General features: G+C 33.5%; 4 protein-coding genes across 5 annotated transcripts; 2 read left to right on the top strand and 2 right to left on the bottom strand.

Moving 5' to 3' along the window:
- Window positions 1-300: 300 nt before the first annotated feature.
- Window positions 301-1246, top strand: Trs20 (trafficking protein particle complex subunit 2). The gene is made up of 3 exons (XM_035861886.2): window positions 301-621; window positions 712-945; window positions 1004-1246. The coding sequence occupies exons 1-3, from the start codon at window positions 532-534 to the stop codon at window positions 1100-1102; spliced, it is 423 nt and encodes a 140-aa protein (XP_035717779.1). The 5' UTR covers window positions 301-531; the 3' UTR covers window positions 1103-1246.
- Taf7 (TATA-box binding protein associated factor 7) lies at window positions 1163-3320 on the bottom strand. The gene is made up of 7 exons (XM_035861879.2): window positions 3085-3320; window positions 2806-2934; window positions 2614-2694; window positions 2169-2535; window positions 1734-2090; window positions 1504-1673; window positions 1163-1302 (listed from the first exon to the last, which is right to left on the bottom strand). The coding sequence occupies exons 1-7, from the start codon at window positions 3169-3171 to the stop codon at window positions 1279-1281; spliced, it is 1215 nt and encodes a 404-aa protein (XP_035717772.1). The 5' UTR covers window positions 3172-3320; the 3' UTR covers window positions 1163-1278.
- Window positions 3321-3699: 379 nt separating this feature from the next.
- Window positions 3700-4442, bottom strand: LOC118439786 (microsomal glutathione S-transferase 1). Its single transcript, XM_035861885.2, has 2 exons — window positions 4321-4442; window positions 3700-4178 (listed from the first exon to the last, which is right to left on the bottom strand). Exons 1-2 carry the CDS (start codon window positions 4432-4434, stop codon window positions 3858-3860), a joined length of 435 nt encoding a protein of 144 aa, XP_035717778.1. The 5' UTR covers window positions 4435-4442; the 3' UTR covers window positions 3700-3857.
- A 707-nt stretch (window positions 4443-5149) lies between these two features.
- Window positions 5150-19630, top strand: LOC118439782 (ubiquitin-conjugating enzyme E2 R2). 2 transcript variants are annotated; one of them, XM_035861880.2, is made up of 5 exons: window positions 5150-5723; window positions 12046-12132; window positions 16147-16244; window positions 16545-16679; window positions 17382-19538. In XM_035861880.2, the coding sequence occupies exons 1-5, from the start codon at window positions 5550-5552 to the stop codon at window positions 17602-17604; spliced, it is 717 nt and encodes a 238-aa protein (XP_035717773.1). In that variant the 5' UTR covers window positions 5150-5549; the 3' UTR covers window positions 17605-19538. The 2 variants fall into 2 exon arrangements, with proteins under 2 accessions (XP_035717773.1, XP_085511255.1); XM_085655129.1 differs by lacking the exon at window positions 5150-5723 and adding an exon at window positions 8813-9222 and having other exon boundaries at window positions 17382-19630.
- The last annotated feature ends 64 nt before the right edge of the window (window positions 19631-19694 follow it).

The raw sequence follows: 19694 nt of genomic DNA, 5'->3' as shown, positions 1-19694 counted from the left end.
ATTGGTTAATTTGTAGGATAACAAAAATTATGAAAAATCATATATTCTTTTCTTATATAATTTATTTCAAGTTTTTATTTTAATATTGCTTATATCAAAGAAATTTATAATTATAAATATTAAATTTTTAATTTTTAATTTTTAATTTTTGACTTCTGTCAGAATACAGTAGCAAGTTTTAGCAACGAATATTCTGGATGTGAATTCGTACGAACAATTTAGGTCACAAAAATGAAACCATTTAGTTCGTGAAAGTGAGGGCGCTGTATCAATCGGTTACCTTCAGTTTCTCAGTGATATTTCTTCATTGACATTCAGCTGATGTTATCTTAATTTATCCTAAGTGATTTGTTTCGATTTTTATTCGCTCTATACTCTACTCTTTATATTATAATATAATATTTATAATATAATATGATAGAATATTTTTTGATATCTTTTACTATTTGACTAAATACATACAAGATATTGAATACAAAAAGATTGCAAAAAAGAATATTAAGATTATAAATGTAAATAAAAGAATAAATTATGGCAGCAAATTATTATTTTGCTATTGTTGGACATGCTGATAACCCATTATTTGAAATAGAATTTAATAATTCTAGTAAAGATGCAAAGGTTTGTTTATTATCCTAATAGATTTACATTTTTTAAACTACATATCATAACAGAAAAATATTTTATTTAATTAACTCACTGTTATAATAGAAAGAAGATCACACACATTTGAGCCAATTTATAGCTCATGCTGCACTTGATCTTGTAGATGAACATACATGGAAAACAACAAATATGCATTTTAAAGTTGTAGATAAATTTAATCAATGGTTCGTAAGCGCTTTTGTAACAGCGACTCATATACGATTTGTTATGGTACACGATAGTAAAAACGAAGATGGAATAAAAAATTTCTTTAATGAAATGTATGAGACGTACATTAAGGTAATATTTGTGTTTTTAACAATCTTTTATAAGATTGTAAAATCGTTATTTGTTTCAGTATTCCATGAATCCTTTTTATAAACTAAATACACCTATCAAATCTGTTGGTTTCGAGAAGAAGGCACAGTTATATGGCAGAAAATACTTATCTTCATAATGATTTTTATTTATTATTATAATAACAACAGTTCATTTTTTCTATTTTCGACTTATATTATTTAAATACAACATATCCTCTAACTAATACTATTTAGGAATCCTCAATACTTAATAATTGTTCAATTTTGTTTATCACAACTTAATGAATGATGATATTATAGAAGTAGTTTAATTTTATTCCAATTCCAAATCTTGAATCTGAAAGTTAGTATAATATATTAAGTTATAAATGATTATTCAAAACGATTATTTTAAGTTAAAAAAAAATTAAGCAGATACTAGAACTATTCTTTAAAAAAAGAAACCTCTGTATCTCATCAAATATAAAAAAATAAAATAGTAGTCTATTTATAATATAAACACTATAATATAAACACTATGAACAATATTATTAATTACCTCTTGCACCTTCTGCATCTCTTGAGTTAATAAATTATCCAAAATTTCTTGAAATCTTTGTCTAAGTTTAACATTTTCAATATTTGCAATTTCAATCTCTTGCTGCTGCCTTCGTTGGCGCAACTCTGCTAATTCAGCATGAAGTGTGGCAAGTCTCGTTTGCAATGAATCTGAAATAATACATAAATCAGCTTATTTCCATATGTATAACATAAATTTAATATAATTACCTTTAGGCGTAGAAATAGATGGTGATTCTGAAAAATGATCAGGAATAATATATTCTGAATGAAACTGTTCTAATTTTGGTACTTTTGATTCTGCTGTATCTGTCGGTTTTTCTCCATCTACCTCAGAGTTGTTCTCATTTTGGAACATTTCCTTGCTAAATTCCGTTACAAGACCACAACTCGTAGTTACATTATTACTTGATCGCTCTGAATAAGCAGCCTGCATGGAATTAGAGTCGGATGCTCTACTATCACCAGATAATCTGCTATTTTCATCAAGTTCCATAACATTTATATTTGCTTCTTCATCATCATCTTCGCTGTCACTCACAGGTTCACCAAATATATCATGTTCAGCTATAAGTAAAGTAATCACATAATATAACTAAATTGATTAAATAGAATAGAATTGGTTAAATTAAATAGAATACTTACCAACATCTAAACTTTGTGATGTGTTACCGCTAATATTATCCCTTCTAGATTTGACTGTTCCAGAAGATGATACTTTACTTGGTTTCGATTGATCCTCATCTTCGCATATTACTTCCCATTTTACATTGACAGCATCATTATCAACTCTTAACAACCTTTTTACTTCTTTTTCTATTTCTGGTGCTTCTACATATTTTTTTTTTAATGTTTTCCTGAATCTCCTACGCCTTACATTCTTTGTAGGTGGAGTTACACCATGTGGCCATAAAAATTTTTTATCAACCTTGTTTGGGTCTTTTTTCTTTTGCCTCATAGGTGATTCCTCATCTGTAGTAGTATGATCATCCTCCTCTTTGCATATCAACATCTGTTTATAATAACAATAATATGAATTCATTGTTTGTAAATTTTATTCGCTTAATATTATTATAAGATATCATATTACCTGACATATGTCCGCTGTTTTATAAAAGCTTTTATTATCGATTGTTTTTAAAGATTCTACAATAGTAGGCAAATCAACTACCTAAAAAAGACAAAAAAATAAAAAATGAAGAATTATTTTTTTCTTAAGAATTATGGAGAGGAGAATTTTACTTTATACCTTTTGGAGTAATAATTAAGAAATATTAAATACCTTAGCATGTAACAACCAATGATCTAATCTTACTTCGCCATATCGCATATCATTTTCTAATTTTATATTAAGTCTATCTTTTAAGGGAGCTCCACTTCTTAATGTTTCTCTTAAGACTTTCGCTGAATCCTAAAATTTATCATATATATGTATTTATATGTGTATATGTATTTTATAATAATTTCTTAAAGAATTTGCTAATAATCAATTAAATAGCATATTTAAATAACATATTATTAAGTAGCATATTTTTAGGTTAAAAAGCAGAATAAAACTTACTACTGGCAGTCTTAAAATAAATTGACTTTCTAATTCTACTTGTGGTTCCCCACGGCTTTTGTAATCTGTATTTGGATGTCGATTCATTTTGATTTTAATTATAATATCAAATTGAAATAATTTAAATAATCCATAACTAAAATGTGTTCAAATGAAACAACTGACAAAACGCACAAATATAGGAACCGGCAACAACTACAATAATTTCTAATGGTAGCGTCTTCATTTGCTCTCAAGTGATAGAGGGCGACTCTATACTATGTTCACGAAATTATATAAAGGGCGATATTATAGCGACACTATATGGAATTATAATAAAAAAAAGTTGGGTGAAGTTGCAATCTTTTTTATTTTTATTTTATAATTAAAACAATAATTTTCAGGTTGTTTGAATCATTCTATAAGATTTATTTAACTAATTTAAAGATAATAATACATTAATAATAAAAAAATACATAAAGTTGGGTGAAGTTGCAATCTTTTTTATTTTTATTTTATAATTAAAACAATAATTTTCAGGTTGTTTGAATCATTCTATAAGATTTATTTAACTAATTTAAAAATAATAATACATTAATAATAAAAAAATACATAAACCTTTATCACAATTATAGAAATATAAATTATCTATATCATAACAATTACAAAATATCCCACAACTATATCTATAAAAATTATATATGTATAACTGATATAATATTTAATAAAGTATACTTTAAGTATAAAAGAAAGCATAGAATTTTTCCATTCATGTAAGTTTCATTTTAAACAACTTACAAATAATATAATAAAGAAGCAAAAGCTTCATAGCCCATAATACAATAACCAAAGAAGAAGGACAAAAATCTAGCAGGTTGCTGTGGAAAAACAGCATAAACTAAAGTATGTATAATTCTAGAAATTACAAAAGTTTTGATTAAAATTCCAGCCAACCAAATAGATGGTCCTGTTGTTAGCCAAATATAAGTGATTATAAACCAAGGAAGGACATTTTCAAGATCATTGAGATGATTTCTTCGCACACGTTCTATATCTGGATCATCATAAACCACTTTACATTTTTTTGAAAATATATCTTCAGAATTTGCAAAAATCTTAAAAATAAATAAAATTTAATTAGTTTCTCTAGTATTCATTATAATAATATTAATATTAACAAAATGGATGATGGAAAAAAAAAAGTGTTATATTGAAATGATAAAATTAGTTATTAAATGCACAATCATTGTATAGTACCTTTTTTGTAAATCTATAACGTGCAGTTAGAATTACCATTGCAAGCATTTTTAAAACTAACACACTACTCCAAAATCCAAATACTTTCATAATTTCTGTATTTATTGCAGCCATATTTAAATACTTACTTTATACTATTTAACAAATATTTTTTAAAACAATACAATACTTTCTGTACAACCTGTTCTGTACACAACGGATGTGAACATGAGATTATAGTAGAATCATGTTCGTTTATTAATATAAATATTATCTCTAGAATTTTCCACTAGCATGTATGAATTCAAGTATCTAGGAATTAATCTATTTTACTATGTACCTAATGAAAACAATATTATTAAGTACAGTCAATAATTCTATTTATTTATTTTACATCGAAGAAAGAAACAAGAAATTTTTCTTTACAAAAATTGATTAAAATATTTTCGTATTTCCTGTCGTTATTTTAAATGTTTTATGTAAAATATTCATTCTTTTGATTAACTAAACGAACGATTGGATTTTTTCATTGGTTGAAAATGTTGTTTTTCGAAAGCAAAATTTTTATTGGTGATTGCTGTTCGAGATGCGCTACATTAAGACTCGCCTAAATAAATGTCATAACCACGAAGAAAAAATGACCGATATTTAGAAGTAAAGTTAATTTGATGTAACAGCTAAAAGAACAACAAATCAATAAAGAAAAACAAGAAATAGAAAGACAAAAAAGGTATAGAGAAAAATAGAAATATCGTCGATCAAGAAGATATAGAAAACAAAGATCTGCGCCATTTTTGTAGTTCTCAATAGGACGCATGCGCAGGATAGGAACGACGCTGACGCAGAAGGTACGTCAGCTGTTTTGTTAGAGCCGTAGTGCGTGTGTTGGGAATGGTGTATTGTTGACTGCAGGGGCATTTCACAGTTCGTAGGTTCGATCATATTCCTTTGTTTATTTGCCGCGAATTAGAAATCAGTATCAAACATAGCAGGCACTTTGTTAGTAAGTGAAATATTTTCGGGAGTAGGATCGAGCTAGGTAAAAAGGCGTTATTGGTAAAGGAACACCTCGCAATTTTATCGTTCGGTCTGAACCCGTCGGTCGAATTGATTCTCTGAGAGAACGGAGTTGTGAGTTCGCAAAGGCAGTCGGTCCGATTACGTCGCTGTTCTGGCGACCACTCTGGGAAGCTTTCGAGACTTTCGTCTTTCTGGAACGGACTGCGGTTGTGATTCCAGAGTCGAAAAATATGGCACAACCAACAAGCAGCGCGTTACGGGCCCTTGCCCTCGAATACAAAAGCCTTCAGGAAGAACCTGTCGAAGGTTTTCGCGTGAAGCTCGTTAACGAGGACAACATGTTCGAGTGGGAAGTCGCGATCTTCGGTCCTCCAGACACGCTTTATCAAGGAGGCTATTTTAAGGTGAGTAAACTTCATGTCGCTTATGTTATGCGATTTATATTTAGTCCATTTTCGTTTATCTATTTATAAAGATTGTAAGCCACTAAATTCAGACCGATATGTTAAAAAACAATAAATTCCGATTTTTTGGTTATGTTTCCTTTACTTATCTTTAAATGCATATATCACGGTCTTTCCTTCATGTTTTGTTTGGCTCAACTCGTAAACATACTTTCTTCGGTACCATAATCGTAACTTTTTATCTAATAATTCGTTTTCTCCATTATTTTTATCAATATACAAAACTGTTTAGTCACATTTTATAATACTTTATTGCGTCTGTTTAAATAGTCATAGACATAAACAACGAGTGCCGCATTTACAATTAATATTCAATTTGTCGTACTTTATAAAATACCAAGTAAAATAAATAACAATCATCTTTTATGATTCTGTGTTTGATAAAAACTTTAACTAGCCATTTTGTTCTATGTTATTAATAACAATATATTTATATTTTCAATTCTTAATATACTATTATTTACATTAACTGTACAGTTTATAATACGCTTGAAAACACATGAATACACGAAGAAAAACAGAATAGCTAATTTATAAGTTTGTCCCTTATGACATTACGTTATTTCTTATGAATCTTTTTTTTATTACAACGTAGTTTACTTATCGATGATACATTTGAAAACTATCTTCCCGAACTATGATAATGGATCTTATCATTTATGGAGTATTGAAAACCATATTCTGTCTATAAAAGATATAATTTTGTTTCATCCTTCAATGGTTTTTTTCTTTTTTTTTTTTAATTCTACGTAGTCATTAGCACCTTTCATATTGCTATCTGTACTTTTATAATGCTCTTTGTTTCTTAACCTTCATTTGAACATTTATAGTAGAAAACTTTATCATTGACTAACGTTTCCGTGCGAGCTATGGAGCGTACGTATGTACACGAAACATTTACATTGCCTTGACCGACCGAACGGACGACGACGATGATGACGACGACAACAACTACTGCACCGTTTTTCTTTCGCTTCGACAATGCAGATTTCACGAGCGAGATAAGACATATGGTTCTTCTTTATCGCGTTCGCGGAAAGGACATTTATTTTATCGTAAAATACTTGGTAATATTAAAAAATATTATTGATGTAAAAATGTTAAATTAGAAGTTGCAAACTATCAAATGATAATACAAAGAAAGCATTTATGAGATAATCTCTCTCTTTCTCTTTCTCTCTCTTTCTCTCTTTCTCTCTCTCTCTCTCTCTCTCTCTCTCTCTTTCTCTTTCTCTCTCTTTCTCTCTCTCTCTCTCTCTCTCTCTCTCTCTCTCTCTCTCTCTCTCTCTCTTTTTTTTTCTTTTTTGAAAAATCTAATTTACAAACATGAAACGAGCGTCACTTTAATTCTCAAAGTCATTGAGCAATCTTGCTGAGCTAAAGATTACCTAACGCGGCGAATCAAGCGACCTGCATTTTGCAGCGATATTAATTCTCCGATCGAGATGCAAGATTCCGTATCGGATAGCAGAAAGTATTTGTGCTGAACGTTTCGCGGCACATTGCTTTTCCTCTCATGTTAATCGTTTCGTGATCGAACGAGTTTAACGTCAATAATGTTAGCCAATGTCTATTCGCGCGCACAGTATCGTCAGCATTGTTTGCAGTTCTATCGCCTCGCGATCCGCATTCTAGCGAATCGTCTCTCCCCCTCTCCCCCTCCCCGCCCCTCCTTCTCTCCCTTCCTCCTTTTATTTCTTTTCTCTTTCTCTCCCTTTGATATATTCTTGGTAACAATTTATGTTCTTCAAGTTAGAATTCTACGAGAATTGCTCGTGGGAATAGTAGGAGGATATATTCGTGATTTAGAAAAGTGAATGCTTTTACAAAATATTTCATTAAGAAATTTAGGACAATTCTTATTTGTTTCTTCTTCAAGAGCTTGAATTTATTCAAATTTGTAATTTCATAGACAAAATCCTTTATCCTGTACATTGAGCCGTACAAACGGAAAATAAGTTGGATTACTTGCTAGCCACCATAAACTTTTACACGTTCCGTCCGCTTTCTAAACCACTTTCCGCTTCGTTATGAACGAGCGCATGGTTATTCACGTAACGCGCACGGTGTGTATCTTCCCGTGGTATAAAGCAGCTGTAACGAAACGTTCTGACTCGATAAAGAGATAGAAAAAGACAGCTAGATAGATAGGGGAGAGGGGGAGAGAATTCCGAATAAATTGATTGAAAAGCAAGCTTTTCAATATTTTTTAGTCTGTTCATGTTACCATAAACATTTCAATTATCGCTTTAAAGCTTTAGCAATTTATGTATTTCACCAGTAAAATTTCATATTCAAAGAGAAACAGCAGAGAAGTGTACGGCTTTGATCTTGCGATTATCGCTTTACGCTTTATAAACTTTCTAAATCGCGTTTAGAATATCTACTCTTATCGTTGAATCGTGTTCGCCGACTGAATTAATAAATGCTTTTAAGTTAGTAGTCAAGCTGTTTTCTGTTAAATCGGGTATAGATAGACAAAAGAAGGAATATTGAACGTTCGAAAAGAAAGAAAGAAAGAAAGGAAAAGATTTGTCGAAAGTTTTCTTTAAACGATCCACTTCGATTCGTTGTTACTCTACAATCTTTTACTGTCGACTTTTATCCGAAACTTTTCATCCAGTGTTACCACAAGTCTCGCGTCGAAAGATCTAATTCACTCGACTTTCACTTGACGTCTCGTTGCTTTTCCTTTTTCTCTTCTCCTCTACAGACGAGATTATCCGATCGCAATAAAAATAATACACGTAGACACGCAGACATACATACATATGGATTTGTTAGTATGTTTATTTGAATAAAATTTGCTAACAAACGCGGTCAATGTATAATATATACGGTACCTATTTTATTTTTTGCGAACGAAGTTCCCCACCTCATTTCTTCTCTTTCTCTCATTGACTTTATCCTTTCACCTTAGTCAGAAGAGATGGGTATCGTGAGAGCAGTTCGTGCTGATATGTCGTGTGCACTTTCCATGAAATCCTAACGGTATCAGTCGGTCAATATTCGACGTGTAATATTATATTGTATAACGGTGAAACTCTACCGATTAAAACGCATCCATAGGGAGTATAGCTCGTGGGTGGTTACTTTAGTAAATGCATCGAATCTCTAAACCCTCAAGGATCCGAACGTGTACCAAATCTTTCGTTTCTCGATTGTATACATTTTTGGAGAAACGAATTTAGTATAGTTTAGTACTATCCCCGATCAAATTCATAAGAAATAAAAGAAAAGTAGGAAAAATAATGTGATAGTATTTACATCGCAAATTGGTGTGCCACATTTACTTCTTTTTCTTTTACGTTTGTCGCACTTGTCTTTGATCATATCAGACGTGTTTGTTTGTTAGACATGTCTACGGTTTAAAGTAGGGGTTTTCAGCATGGATTACGCTGTAAAACTTTTGGGAGTTACATTAAATACAAAATTTAATGTATGTGTGTTTTATTTTATTTTCATTGTTATACTATAACTATAATTTTATCCATTTAAACAAGTGGTACATAAGTTACATATACATTTCCAGGGGGTATGTGAAGCAGATTGAGAATCACTGATATAAAGTCTAGACTCTGTAAGAATAAGGAGAAGTACACCGTTCGTGAGATCAGATAAGCGTAATATTTTCAAGACTACTTTTACAAAATTATGAAGATCCTTTCGAAAGAGTTAGAAAGAGAAAAAGATTGGACATAGATTTTTTGTGATCATTAAAAAAGTCAAAATTGATGTTAATAAGTCTGTAATTACACTTGCTTACTAAGTACTGGGTTATCTATGGTTCATCCTAAGTCTTGGAGGGGGCTTCTCTACTTACGATTTTACCTATATCGCACGATGTCCTTTTACGAATATGCACAGGGACGGCTCCACTCTTATCATCTATGTAGGTCGCCAAGATTTGTAGGCCAACTAAAGGCAAGCCACGATTTGAAGAGAGAGAGAGAGAGAGAGAGAGAGAACGGAGATTCTTAAGAATCTGGTCAAAATTATGGATTTTTTTCCTTCCTTCTTATAGAAGTCATGATTATTGGCTGGTATTTAGATTTCATCTCTTCTTTAGGGTTATTTCTATATTTTCTTATCTCACATCGAGCTATTTATAGCGAAGGAAAATTTGATATAAAATTCAATCTACGTTGAGGGAAATTGATTTTGAAATATTATCAAAAATCGTGAACCAAGGTGAAAGCCTAACTTTAAATTTTTATCCAATGATACTCAACTGACAAAATCAAATTTTTATTTAACGATATACGTACTGTTCGATCGAAATCCTATGGAAACTCACTTCATGATATTTGCTTTTTTTACCTTTGGCAATAATATCTTAAGCGCTATTATATCCTTATTTCCACCTTTGAACCTTATTTGAATGAACGAGATGTGCAAAAGTATCAAGTCGATAACGTTTTACGCTTATGTCACGTGCCGAACATGTTGCATTATTAAAGCATTCCGTTTGATGTTCACATTTGTCCAACGACTATGCTTATTCTGAATAGCTATCGTTGATATTTCCGAAAGTTTAGATGGAATCGATCGGGAACATAGTACCTTCATTAAGAAAATTTACGGATTATTCACATGAAGAGCAAAGTTTCAGTTTTAACAAATTATTAAGTTCGTTGATCGTAAAATATTGAAGCTGTTTTGTGTTGTTTCGAAAAAAATAGATAAAATACACCATACATGTAAGCGTTATCATAAGGTCATATCGATACTGGAAATAATTTTTCTTGTCAATGTCACGTTATCATTAACGAGAATGACATTTTTGTGTCGTCGATAAGAACGAGGGAAGAAGATCGATAATATTGTGATAGTGATAAAATACGTTTAAGTCTCATGGAAAGATCACCGGATGTCGAAGTTTAAGATGATATCAATCGATTGATCGATCGTTTTTTATATTATTACATGTTCTAAATCGATACAAAAAGGTATACAACATGTCATAGCGAAACTAGTTTGCACGTGTTATAAGTAAACTACTTGAGCACATGATCGAACGTGCATATATCGTAGCAAACGAAAACTATCAGTTTAGATTAGTTTGCTTGACAAAAAGGATAATTCGAAATTTCATGACTTGATAATAACGTCTATCGAACTTGTATAACTTGAAAAGTAGAAAACTTGAAAACTTTGCTTGGTAATCAGCGAACGAAGAATATTTTATAAGATGAATTCCTCTTTTTTTGACTGTTCATACAAATCGTGAGGCGAAGTGAAAACCGATATATAATATTTGGTCGAGTTGTAACGTTACTACGGATTGAAAAGGAAAAAGAAAGTCTTTTTGTTTCGCAGAAGAAAAAGCGAGAAAATCAAATAACGACAAAAGGTCGGAACGGTGTCGGCAGTACTATCGTATTATGATTACTTTTTATCGAACATTGAGAATTTTTACGTAGAGTTCGTTGACGTTGACATACACGCGTTCGCTGACGTTTCATTTTCCATTGACCCAAACATACATAATAGAAAACGATATCGATTCACTCTTTCTTTTTTTTTCTTTTTGTTTCTTATTTTCTCGTTAGCCTTTTTTCTTTCCTCTTTACAAACTACTGTCCTATATAATCGAGTATCAATGTGCGTGTACTTTAATGATCCATTTAAATTCTCGTATTGATATTTTTTTTTTTTTGCGAGTATAAAAGAACATGATAAAATTATTTTTAATCTTACAACTCGAGCTATTTTTAAAAAGGAAAAAAAAGAAGATAAAAAATAACAAAAAATATAGACGGAGAAAATCGATCGATCATTGCCGCGGCTTCGCTTTCGTAGAACGTCGATGGAAAATAGGTTAATTCTAGGACGCGCTATCCCAGAGGATGAGGCAGATATTTAGGCCATGATCAGGTCGCGATCAATATAGCGTCCCCCAACGTCGAACAGCTTTTGACGAAAGTCTCCATCGAATGTCGGGACCAAGCAATGTTCACATATATTCATTTTTATAATCGAAATCGATATATCACAACACAATCTACGAGTTGATTTTGTTCATTGAAATTTTATTCATTTTAAAACAAGGACAGTAATAGTTCGCTTTCTAATATCAGGAAAAAGTATTTTTAACTGATAAAATGAGAATTATATGTTTGAAAAGCTCTCGTTCCATTATTATTTCTAGTCATCGTTAATATACCATTTCAAGGATTAGTAATTTTAAAATTGCAATTGATTTTTGTAGAATATCATAAATCATAGGATTAATAATGAATAATGACGTTTATATTTTCAGGCACACATGAAGTTCCCGCCAGATTATCCGTACAGTCCGCCAAGTATTCGGTTCATGACGAAAGTTTGGCATCCGAACGTATACGAGGTGAGTGAATATATGAATTATCGATCCCCCGCATACCTCTCGTTTCATCCATCCCTTTTCGACTCCCGCTCTCCCGCTCTCTCTCTCTCTCTCTCACCCTCCCTTCCCCCCCTCTCTTTCTCCCTTTTCCATCCTACCCTTTCCTGTGTCCGCCACTTTCCCCTTCTCTCTTTCATCCTCCCTGTGTCTTTCACCCTATGCCATGGCTTTCACGAGTATCAACTTTTACGTCGTGCTCTCTTGCAAAAACCTTCTCTCTACGACAAGCCGATGCCTTGTCTTCTGCGAAAACGTTTAAAAAAGACATAATGAACAAACGAATCATTCATCCGCGTAATCTCCATCGACTTTCACCGCGTCTCGTTCGATTGCTTCTCTTGCTAATGAGAATTGTGAATAGATATGAATTAGAGAAGGAAAAAGATGTATATATGAACCTATGATTGATATTATTAAGAAAATGATAGAAAACTAAACATTTTCGATAGTAATTCGGTACGATTAACTTATACTAAAAAAACATTTTCTTCGATCGAATAATCGCGATAGCTTAAGGCTGCAGAGGATTATTGAGCGCACGTGTAGTTGACGTAGATGTTCCTTCTCTCTCTTGGCCTTAGGGCACGCTCCTTCTGATATCGACCTTTAGCTAACTAGAAGGAAGGAAGATGGAGTCATTGACCGACAAAAGATTCTTGGACATCCGTGTCCAGTTGTTAACCGGGAGACCAACCAGTGGAACACTTAGAAGAATAGACTTAAATGTGACTAACGGGAATGGCACAGACATCTTTCTATTTCTCTTTCACACATATATGCATAAATATTTTTGCTCTCTTCCCTAGCCTTCCAATCGTGAGTCGTGAAAAAATGATAGAGACCCGTGTGGGTGGCGTATACACATGGCACATACATATAAATTAAACGGTTCCCCGCTTCTCTTCGAGCTCAAGCTTTCGAACAGAAAAAGCGTCGAGTCAGCGCGAACTAGCATCGCGCATAAAGCATTGTTGATATTTCAATGAGGTGGGGACGGAAAAATCGAAGACTGGTACATTTTAAGAAAGGCAGTTCGTCGTTTCAAGGTCGATGCTCTCTTTCCCTCTTTGCTTCTGTCTCCGTCACTCTCTCTCTCTCTCTCTCTCCATTCCTTTCTTCAGTCTGCTCTTGACCAGTTTTTTTGAAGGTCCGATTCGATATGTCTCTTAAAATTGATCAATACATTTTTTTCTTTATAACAGAAATATATTTATATGTTTATATATAGACGAATTTCGATTTTATTCGCATAAATTTTCGTCGAAATGAAACGTATACTCTCCTTCGTCAAGTGTTCCGTTTGATTGTATGCCATCCTGTAAGGGTTTGAAGGAGTAGAAAATAGCGGAAAGAGAGAGAGAGAGAGAGAGAGATCCTACGTAGAGTGGTCGTCCGGATTTCCTGTCGCCTCGTTGAACTCTCCACGAGTTACGCGACTCAGCTTGGCTCAGCCATACAGGCTAATCGAACGTTACACCATTGCACCCGGTTGCTGATGTTTTTACGCTTAACCGGGACCGGAGAAGAGCGTGAAAGAGCGTGAACGAGCGTGAAAGCTTCTGCGATATCTTCTGGAAAATCTATGCCCAGAATGTGAAATCATCAAGAAATTCTTGTGAAACTTATAAAGAACAAAAGTTACGCTCGAACGATTTGTCACTTTCATTTTCAAATATAATCATATAGTTTTAATTTAACCTATGTATGCGCGTATAGATTATTATAGACGTAATTAGAAAAAAAGTTTGCTTTAAATCAAAAATATTTAAACATGAAATCGATCACATTTACTTTTGCTTATTTCATTTGGAACATTATCGTAATTATAAAAGTCTTACCTTGAAATTCTGAACGTAACAACGAACTACGTCGGAAACTAAGATCAGATATATATTATAAAAAGATTGATATATACGTATATGTATATAGATAGATAGATAGAGAGAGAGGGGGGAGAGAGAGAGAAGTCAAAAAATTATTGATGCAGCGAGATGTCTATGAGAAAATAAGATCGACTCTTTGAATTTGTTAAAGAAATAAATAATTAAAAAGAAAAGAAAAAGTAAATATAATAATAAAAAGGGATAAGCGAAGAGAGAGAGGAGAGAGAGAGAGAGAGAGAGAGAGAGAGAGAGAGAGAGAGAGAGAGAGAGAGAGAGAGAGAGAAAGAGAGAGTAGAGGCATCGAAGTGTCCGAAGCGAGCACGTATCGGGTGGTTGTTTTATTACGGAATCTCTTCGCTGCCCTCGTAGAGAGGTCGACGCCTCGAGAGATCCGGCGAAGCGTGGAACGCGTGCTCGAGTGTGTGGACGGTCACGTACACACGTGCATAAAGCTCGCATGTCTCTCTCTCTCTCTCTCTCTCTCTCTCTCTCTCTCTCTCTCTCTTTTGTATGTGTGTGTATCTCTTAACTCGACTTGCTTTTCGTTTATGATTGCGTGCCTACTTCGTGTGTGCGTACGTCGCACCGACTGCGTTCATGAGCGCTCGCGCACGTTCGTTCACGGGGGAGCTCAGGTCTGTGAGCTTCTTTCTTTCTTTCTCTCTTACTGTCTCTCTCTCTCTCTCTCTCTCTCTCTCTCTCTCTCTCTCTCTCTCTCTCTCTCTCTCTCCTTTCTCTCTCTCTCTCTATATCTATCTATCTATCTATCTTTCCATCTCTCAGTCTTTTTTTCTCCCTCGTCGACTAAGGTCGCGCTCGGGACCTCCGAACGACTATTAACGGGACAGGATCTCTCTTGAGTCTGTGTGAATTGAGCGTGCATTACCCTGGTAAAGAGATAGTAAGAAAGAGAAGAGAGAGAGAGAAAGAGAGGGAGAGAGAGAGAGAGAGAGAGAGAGAGAGAGAGAGAGAGAGAGAGAGAGAGAGAGAGAGAGAGAGAGAGAGAGAGAGAGAGAGAGAGAGAGAGAGAGAGAGAGAGAGGACACGACTTGGTTGCTCGTTTAGCTTGAGTTCAAGGTAGAACGCGATGGGATTTACGCGAGGGACCACTCGCTGCTACAAGATCGAGAGAGAAAGAGAGAGACAGAGACTGAGAGAAGCTAAGAGAAGATTCTCTTTCTCACTTGTGACGTTTACTTCGAACTTTTGCAATTCTACCTATCTTCATGGTACCACCTTTTGAAGTTAACTAAAACTCAAAGGCCTATAGTCTCCATTATCGCCGCATTTCTTTCATTCTCATTCTCTTTCTCTTTTTCTCTCTATTTCTTACGTGACCATGAGTTTTATCAATCATTGCTTCGTGAAGAAAGTTGGCAGCGTATAAACGCGTACTATACCTCGTATAGATGAACTACTAAAACTTTTATTTACGATGAAAATTCCTTTATCTATGTTTTATTTTCATTTGATAAATCATAACTCGACAATAATACTTTTGTTTATGATCGAGATTATTTTGTCTGGGATAGTGTAAATTTTTTTAGTAAACGTTACGTATATTTGTTTCGTTTGTTATTCGTTTATATCTACGCATTGTTCATAAACTCTGATATAATTTCAACACATCCTCAAACATCGCGATCGTTTAATATCAGACGCCAGTAAAATAGAAAAAGAAATATGAAAAGAACAATTGTCGTTGCGGTTTTTTGCAACTTTAACTTCAATTTCGAATTTGTGAGAATCATGAATCGTTTCTTCCTCAGCTGGATCACAAAGAGCCGTATTTATTTTTATGCCTGGCCGTGCGCAAGCGAGTTCGTTTCGCCCACCTTTTCCGAGTATCGTCTCGAATGTAAGAATCTTTCGACCCGATGAAAATTTATCTGGCAAAGCGAATTACTAAGAAACGTTTAGGGAGCTCGACTCAAAATATTATTCCTATAAGCAGACGAATCTCTTAATCTCGTCTACATTAATTAAATCCGAATAATTGAATCCTCCATTCTTTCGAACAAGACGAGATAACTTGCTTACCGTTTCGTGCTTACTACTTTTACGTTCTGTTCTTTTTTCATTTGCTTCGCAGAACGGAGATCTCTGCATATCTATCTTGCATCCACCGGTAGACGATCCACAGAGCGGTGAACTGCCATGCGAGAGGTGGAACCCAACGCAAAATGTTAGGTAAGATCGAATGCGTTCTACGTGAGGATCTTTCGGACTCCCTCGATCTCTTTTCTCCATTCCCAGCATCATCATCATCATCATCATCATCATCATCATCATCATCATCATCATCATCATCATCATCATCATCATTATTATTATTATTATTATTATTATTATTATTATTATTATTATTATTATTATTATTATTATTATTATTATTATCATCATTATCGTTTCATCGCCCTACATCGTGTATATCGATACAGGTACAAGAAAATAAACGATAAATGGATATTCCTTTGATACCTCTTACAGGACGATCTTGCTGTCAGTGATCTCACTCTTGAACGAGCCCAACACATATAGCCCCGCCAATGTAGATGCCTCGGTGATGTACCGACGCTGGCGTGACTCCAAGGGGAGAGATAAAGAGTATGAAAATATCATAAGGTAAGGAGCAAGTATCGAGAAAGAGGATGTATGACTCTTTTTCTCTGTCCGTCTTCTCTCTCTCTCTCTCTCTCTCTCTCTCTCTCTCTCTCTCTCTCTCTCTCTCTTTCTTTCTTTCTTTCTTTCTTTCACACACATACACTTCTTCACTCCATTGTTCTTACCTTTTCGTACCGTTATAAGTTAGTCTTTTTCTCGCACCGCTCCTACAGTTCTAAGCGAAAGTTCTCATCTCGTGGGAGACGTATATCGTTGATTCTCATGGATTAAAACGATGAGCGTTCCTTAACAATAATTCACGTTCGAGATTTCCTCTTATTCTCCATTTGATATTCAATATTCGAGATAAAAAAATTTCGAGTTCTTTCGAGTTTTTTTTCTGGTTCTTTCTTTTTTATTAATTAATTAAACGAAGTTAAATAGATCGATAGAAATATATAAATCGATTTCCAAATACAATCGTGTTATATAATGATACTTTATGTGGAAAATGTTTGACCATACTTATATTTGTAATGAAGATTTTTTTTTCGAGATAAACGGTTTGTTTTTTACGTTCCTCTTTTCAAGAGAAATCTAACGAAGAAAAATCGCGATATATTTGAACGTAGCAGCGTTATATGTTAATGCCTGGCAATAATTGAAATAAACGTAATCGTGATCATAAAAGGATTTCCACGCAATAAACATTTGTGTTCACAGGAAACAAGCTCAAGCTGCCAAGATGGAGGCCGAGAAGGAAGGTATTGTAGTACCGGTAACATTGGAGGATTATTGCATAAAGACACGTGCGAGGCCAGCCGAACAACAGTTGGATATGACGGATTTCTACGACGACGAATACGAATTAGACGACGACGAGGATGAACAACTTAGCGCCAGCGATTACGAAGATGGCGACGATAGCGGAAACGGAGAGTCGTGATCCATTTCTTAAGATTATAAATTACGCGAAACGCTAATTATTACCAGTTCTGTATAGATTAATAAATTAATGAGCTTCTAAACCGGACGCGCTCGCTCTCTCTCTCTCTCTCTCTCTCTCTCTCTCTCTCTCTCTCTCTCTCTCTCTCTCTCTCTCTCTCTCTCTCTCTCTCTCTCTCTCTTTCTTTCAGATTGTATACATAGATACACGTACATTATTCAAATAACAAAGATACACTTTCTCTCTTTTCCTCCCTTTCGCTATTCGTTCCTCTTTCTATTTCTCTCTCTCTCTCTCTCTCTCTCTCTCTCTCTCTTACTCTCTTTTTCTTTTCCATCTCTATATACAAATGTGCCACGTAAATTTTCATCTAACGCGTCGCATTGTCATATCATATGGCTTCGATTGCCGCATGATCGAAGACATCGTCAATTAACGTGTTCTCACAAGTACCGATCACACATTTCCATCTCTTGATAGTTATTTTTGACAGCACATCGAACTACTCTGACGTAAATGCCGTGTCGTTTATTATCAATTATAAATGATATTTTAATAGAAATGCGACTCTTCTTGGTTAAGCAATTGATTTACAAATTGATGAAATTAAAATTTTAAAGATTTGTTTTAATTCGCCGGAGCGGAGAGATTTATTAAAAAGCTTTTTCATATCGAATCGAAATAGAATAATTGTGTTGCTATTCGAGACACGTGAAAAATGTTAAAAGAAGTTATGGAGAGCGTCGTACCGTTAAGTTGTCGGGAATACCGTGTTTACAAGCTCCTTAACTTAAGCATTATACGGTATGAATATAAGTACTTCGGTAGGAGCACCGTGCTTGTTGTGTTGTGGCTGGCACATTCGAAATAACTGAGAAGGATCGATTGATTTACCCCTCTGGCAGAATCCTCCGTGCTATTAAATTTATACATAAAGTACAAGAATTGGTATTAGAAAAAAAAAAACGAAGTACCTATTTATCTAGCGAATTCAAAGTTACGAGCGGGTACATCAATTGATCCTAAGTATACAATCTTATTATAATATGAAATTTATGAAAAAAAAAAGCATGAAATGTGAAATTACATCATAACGCGTGATGATTATTTATGCTGTAAAGCCAAAAGTATAATATCGAGAAGAGTACTACACGCCAATAATGAAAAATGAAGCAAGTTGTCCAGAAAGATTCGTATTCGAAATCTACAGTTCGATTTCAATTAACAAGTAATCGATTTGAGATAAAGGATTTATCGAGTCTATGAATATTATAATGTATTAGTTATTATCAATTTTTCTTATCTCTAATGCAGCCATTCTTTGTTATGATTACGAATAACTTACGTAAAATTTAACTATCGAACTTCAACGATTAACGAGAAAGAGACTTCGATGGATTGCTTGCTTACATTTTTACGCGTAAGATAATTATTACTACAAAAAATATCTGAGTTGTAAACTACGAAATTAATGTCGGGAAAACGTTTGAAACAAGTACCAATGTATGTCTGAAATGCCTACATGCTTCGTGGTACGTCACGAAGCAAATTTAACATGTAATTTTAAAAGCCCCCTATTTAGAGCTTTTATAATAAGTAAGCTTATATAATGGTAACTATCAATATAAATATCTAAATATCTAATCTTTACTGCTTCCTTTGTTTCTTAATTTTAATCACGTCTATTATATTATCAATATCCAACAAAATAAATGTTTTTCAATTTTTTTTTCTTAATTGCAGTTACCATTTTTAATATTATAATGTTTTTATTTCCAAATAATATAACGAATTGTTAACTATATACCAAGCTACATAGCTTACTATTTTCTTAGTGACAATAAACTACAATGAGATAGCAATCATTTTTTATATACCAATGTCGAAAGAGTTTTTTGTTTATTCCCTATCTTTTTATATAAGCGTTCATATTACGATAACTTATATTTTATTTATTTTTTTTTTTTTTATTGTAAACTTCGATAATCGTAAAGTACCGATTAATAATTTGTTTCATTCGTCGAATTTAATTTATATAAGTTTTATTGAAGAATTTATATCAGTAGTTCTTACCATTGAAAATATCAAAT

The sequence above is a fragment of the Vespa mandarinia genome, chromosome 2, assembly GCF_050613455.1.
Source record: "Vespa mandarinia isolate Hongniang chromosome 2, ASM5061345v1, whole genome shotgun sequence".
Classification (NCBI taxonomy): domain Eukaryota; kingdom Metazoa; phylum Arthropoda; class Insecta; order Hymenoptera; family Vespidae; genus Vespa; species Vespa mandarinia.
The sequence above is the reverse complement of the archived record's forward strand: the minus strand, read 5'-3'. Positions and strand labels throughout refer to the sequence as shown.